Source organism: Rhea americana, unplaced genomic scaffold (assembly GCF_003343005.1).
Source record: "Rhea americana isolate MKP2758 unplaced genomic scaffold, rheAme1 scaffold_111, whole genome shotgun sequence".
NCBI classification, from domain to species: Eukaryota; Metazoa; Chordata; class Aves; order Rheiformes; family Rheidae; genus Rhea; species Rhea americana.
This window is the reverse complement of record NW_028185162.1, coordinates 3,179,123-3,183,421: the sequence shown is the minus strand read 5'-3', so window position 1 is coordinate 3,183,421 and position 4,299 is coordinate 3,179,123. Positions and strand designations below refer to the sequence as shown.

At 52.7% G+C, this 4,299-nt stretch overlaps 1 protein-coding gene across 1 annotated transcript; it reads left to right on the top strand.

Annotated features, from left to right (window-relative positions):
• Window positions 1–444: 444 nt before the first annotated feature.
• On the top strand, window positions 445–2,761 carry LOC146600977 (argininosuccinate lyase). Its single transcript, XM_085314618.1, has 6 exons — window positions 445–525; window positions 732–791; window positions 1,076–1,159; window positions 1,464–1,544; window positions 1,929–2,035; window positions 2,520–2,761. The coding sequence occupies exons 1-6, from the start codon at window positions 457–459 to the stop codon at window positions 2,668–2,670; spliced, it is 552 nt and encodes a 183-aa protein (XP_085170744.1). The 5' UTR covers window positions 445–456; the 3' UTR covers window positions 2,671–2,761.
• The last annotated feature ends 1,538 nt before the right edge of the window (window positions 2,762–4,299 follow it).

The window sequence follows — 4,299 nt, the reverse complement described above, 5'->3', positions numbered from 1 at the left end:
GTAAAGGTATCCTTAAAGGTCGCCATTCCTCTTCAATGACTGATTTTTACTGATTCCAGTAACTTGCTGAAATCTCCCCCAGCAATTGCTGGAGAATCRGGCTRTACCACAGTAAGCAGAGAGAACTTCCTCCTCTGCTGGGAATTCCTGCCAAAGCCTTTCCTTGAATACTCATGATTTGCAAACCCAACACCCTTCCTGTTCTTCCGGGTGCCACAACCAAACCCTCCACACAAGACTCTAAAAATGAAGGCTCAGCTCTGGGAAATACGAGAAACTCAGCATATTGCTGTTCTACACCCCAGACCAGTGTCTAGTTCAGAAAGACCCACATTTTGCCCGTAGTGGGCTGGGCCCATTGCATGGCCTTTCTTCGCGTGATCCCTGCAGGTGGCAGGATGCCTTGCTCACCATAAAACTCCAAATACATTTGTTTTTAGCACTGGGAGCAGYCTGATGCCTCAGAAGAAGAACCCGGATAGTCTGGAACTGATCCGTGGCAAAGCTGGACGAGTCTTTGGACGGGTGAGTCTACTAAAGAAAGAAGTAGAATGGGGGGACTGCCCAGAGAGGGGTTAGTAAAGCTCTAAATGGGAGAGAATGTCCTACTTTGAGGAGTTTTTCTTCAAGGCTCTGTGTAAAGAAATGTGTCCTGTCTTGSCTCTGRATCTCTGCTAGGGCAACATGCATCTCTTCCTACAGCTAAGTGCTTTACCTGTTCTTCCCCACAGTGTGCCTCTGTTCTCATGATTCTCAAAGGACTTCCAAGCACCTACAACAAGGATCTGCAGGTAAAACAAATATTTGCTCTTGCTCCATTTCTCTGAAATGACACAACTGTCTTCTGATCTGCAAGCCTTAGTTCTTGCCTTAGCTTTCCATGCGCAGGGCCTGCTGGGGTGCAGGACWCTAAAAAGGGGGAGCAGGTTGCACTGCACGCCCCAGTTCACCCTGCAGCCCTCAGGGGAGCCCCTCAGATGTCAGTGCCTGCCCTGCTGGCCATGCTGCTCAGGCTGCTGGGCGTTTTGGCTGCTTCAGGTTGACTTACTGCAACTCCATCCATGTTATTGCACAGGAGGACAAGGAGGCTGTCTTTGATGTGGTGGATACCCTGACTGCTGTGCTCCAGATTGCCACTGGAGTCATTTCGACCCTCCAGGTAAGCCTTGACCTCTCATTGCTGAGCACACTCTGCTCCTGCTCGCATCCACAAGGATGGACTGACACAGGAAAGTGAGCCCTAGCCTGGCCCTAAAATGAAAATTCCACCATCTTGCACTCATCTAGGGGCTCACTGCAGCCCCTTTGCCAGCTGCTCAGATCCACCATGCTCTGAGGTCACGTGGGGCAGAGGGCCTTGCAGAGCCAGGTCCCTCCTAGATGAAATGTCCTCACTGTTACAGCCAGTGTGTCCCCAAGCAGGAGCTGATAGTGATGCCTCTCTGTGACCCTCCTCTCTGCAGATCAACAAGGAGAATATGGAGAAAGCTTTGACCCCTGAAATGCTGTCCACTGACCTGGCTCTCTACTTGGTTCGTAAAGGAGTGAGTATCAGAGGGAGACTCTGAGCTGTGATTTCTGTAGACCCACAACAGTGCTCAGCGAGGGCCTGAGATGAGGCCTTCTGTTCTGTCCCCAGGTGAGGATCAGTCTGGGTGAACAAACACGAGAGCTGGAAACCCATTCTTTACATGTATCCCAAGTAGTGGAACTGCTGCCGGGTGGACTTGATAGTAATTTACAGGTGGAGTTCTACCTCTTAATGCCTCCCCTTTTGACACCCCAGAAAACCCGGAGTCAGACTACATTGCCTTAACTCAAAAGCAAACAAAGCAACCAAGCAAAAAAAGACAGCACATCCATCTCTGCGTCTGAGTCTGCAATCCAGCTGCCTGGTCATTGACTGTTGCCTTTGTTTCTTGTTGCAGTTGCCATTCAGACAAGCCCATGTTGCCTCTGGGAAGGCTATCCACCTTGCTGAGACTAAGGGCATCACCATCAATAATCTCAGCCTGGAAGACCTGAAGAGCATCAGGTCTGTATTATTATTATTTGTCTTAACTCCCTTCAAAAGGTAGGTATCAACYTGCCTCACTAAGGGCTCCCTTGTGGTGCCCTTCAGGGAACAGCTTGGGCAGGGCAGAATCCTCCATGCCTGAATATCAGGAGTTGACAAGGAGACAACACCASTACCACTCAGAGCAAGTAGGGCAGGGGCAGCAAGTAGTGGGTGTTGGGGRGGGAGGACTGGAAGAGACTCATGCCTTAACCTGYGGCACCAGCCCTCCAGAGGAGTCCAGCTCCTTRTTTCATTGCTTTGCCTRAAGCAAATCCTCTGCTCTGKCACCAGCTCCCGCTGCCAGGCACTAGCAGTGCGGAACCAGGACCACACAAGGCCCTTCCCCTGGGAAGAAGGCTCAGGCTCCTCTCCCTCTCCCTCCCTGCAGGCAGTGAGCAGCTGAAGCCAGCAAACGGCACCCATCGCTCTCTACTCACTCCTCTTCTCTTTGCCTCCCCAGCCCCCTGTTTGGCAGCGACGTGTCCCAGGTCTTCAGCTTCGTCAACAGCGTGGAGCAGTACACGGCCGCGGGAGGCACTGCCAAGAGCAGCGTGACTGCCCAGATTGAGCAGCTGAGGGAGCTGCTGAAGAAGCTGAAGGAACAAGCTTAGAGTGTGGGGAGATATCCCGTGTATGCAGCTTTGTGCTTATCGCACTGATCTGGAGTTAATAAACACAGTGGTGTATTGTAGTTCACTGAAACTCCTGTCTTGCGTGTTCCTTCTCGGGGCAGGACTGAGCTGGGCCTCTTCAGCCCTCAGGAGGCTGYGGAAGGGTTCCCTGGTGCAAAATGSTTAGGGCCCTCTCCTCCCTGGCAGGGGAGCTCTTTTATGGGATGTCAAGCTCTAYGGGGGCTGGTAGTCACAGAGCAGCAAGAGTGTCTGTCCACACCAACAGATCTGGAAATGTGTCTCCGGGGGGTGGATGCAGCACGGACYTGGACCCAGCAGTGCCAGAGCAGGCCGCACAGGGCAGCCTGAGGGACRTCTGTGTGCGYGCACAAAGCGAGACTCCTGGGACTGCACCTGCCACACATGCCACAGCTCCAGCTGTCACTGCCCGGGTTCTGCTTCCCACGCTGCCAGTGCGCTTGCCTTCTGGGAAGAGCGATCAAGTGGCCAGAAGAAGTCTCCTCACTGAATTTGCTTAGCCTGAGGCAGGAGGCGGCCAGTAGGTGATCCCAGACCATCACAAAACCACCCATGGCTCTGGCTTACACAAAGCACASGGGTTGTGTGGTCTCTGGCCAAGCTCCTTCCTCTGGGTGACTCAGGCTTGCTCCACCTCCAAGCTAGCTGAGGGCAGAGCACTTGAAAAGAAGCCTGGAATGGCTGGCTGCCTCTAACAAATCATTTACCATCTTCCCTCCTCTCCTTACAAAAAGTAAAATCAGAACAAAAAGACCAGGGAAAGCCTTATCAGAAGAATGAGTTCTCTCTTGCTTATTGCAATGTTTCTCTGTTTTAGCACTTGTATCACTGTCCAGATAAGTTTAGCTATGGCAGGGAAATCACTTTTGTTTGAATAGGTGGGGGGGGCAGATGACACCATTACCGAACACCAACAGGGTGGGGAGAAGGACTCTCCTCATCTGCAACTCATGACTGTTTTGCTCCCTGTCACAAACCTTCTGTTTATACCTTTAGCTGCTGCTCAGTACCTCTGTAGGCCTCCGCGAATTAGATGTCCTCTTCCTCTCAGCAGCAAGGGTCCCGCATTTGGCACTGCCGGGCGCTGGCAGTGGCAGGAAGGCAGTCTCTGCAGATCGTCACATCCTCATCTCCTAATTAAGGAGTAGTTCATAATCACTGTTACTTCCCACCCATCCCTACTGCTGATATTCTGTCATGAAGTCTTTCATATTTAGTCTTCTGCAATAAACTGAGCTCTTTAACTGAGTTAGAAACCTAAGCGGTGACGGTTGCTCATCGCATTTGTGGAGGCTGCTGGTTGTTCAGCCAGAGAAACACAGGCTGCAAGTAAACAGGCTGCAACACTAAAATCCGTCGGAGGACACTTCCTCCCTCGCTCTCGTGGGTCGCATGACACACTCCTCTGTCCCTACCCCATTCCTGACATGCAGTTTAAGTAGAAAAGCGAAGTCCACGCGGTTTCGCAGCGCAGAGTCGGCCCCGCCTGCCTGCCCCGGCGCGGCTCTGCCCACAGCCAAGATGGCGGCGGGAGTGGTCGCGCCTCCCGCCGGCGCGGCTCTGCCCACAGCCAAGATGGCGGCGGGAGTG

What these genes read in the sequence shown, in the direction of transcription:
- LOC146600977 (XM_085314618.1), top strand. Translation starts at nt 457, where the DNA reads ATGCCTCAGAAGAAGAACCCGGATAGTCTGGAACTGATCCGTGGCAAA. An exon ending in TCTACTTGGTTCGTAAAGGA is followed by an intron (nt 1,545 to 1,928) that starts GTGAGTATCAGA and finishes TTCTTGTTGCAG; the next exon opens with TTGCCATTCAGACAAGCCCA. An exon ending in GAAGACCTGAAGAGCATCAG is followed by an intron (nt 2,036 to 2,519) that starts GTCTGTATTATT and finishes TTGCCTCCCCAG; the next exon opens with CCCCCTGTTTGGCAGCGACG.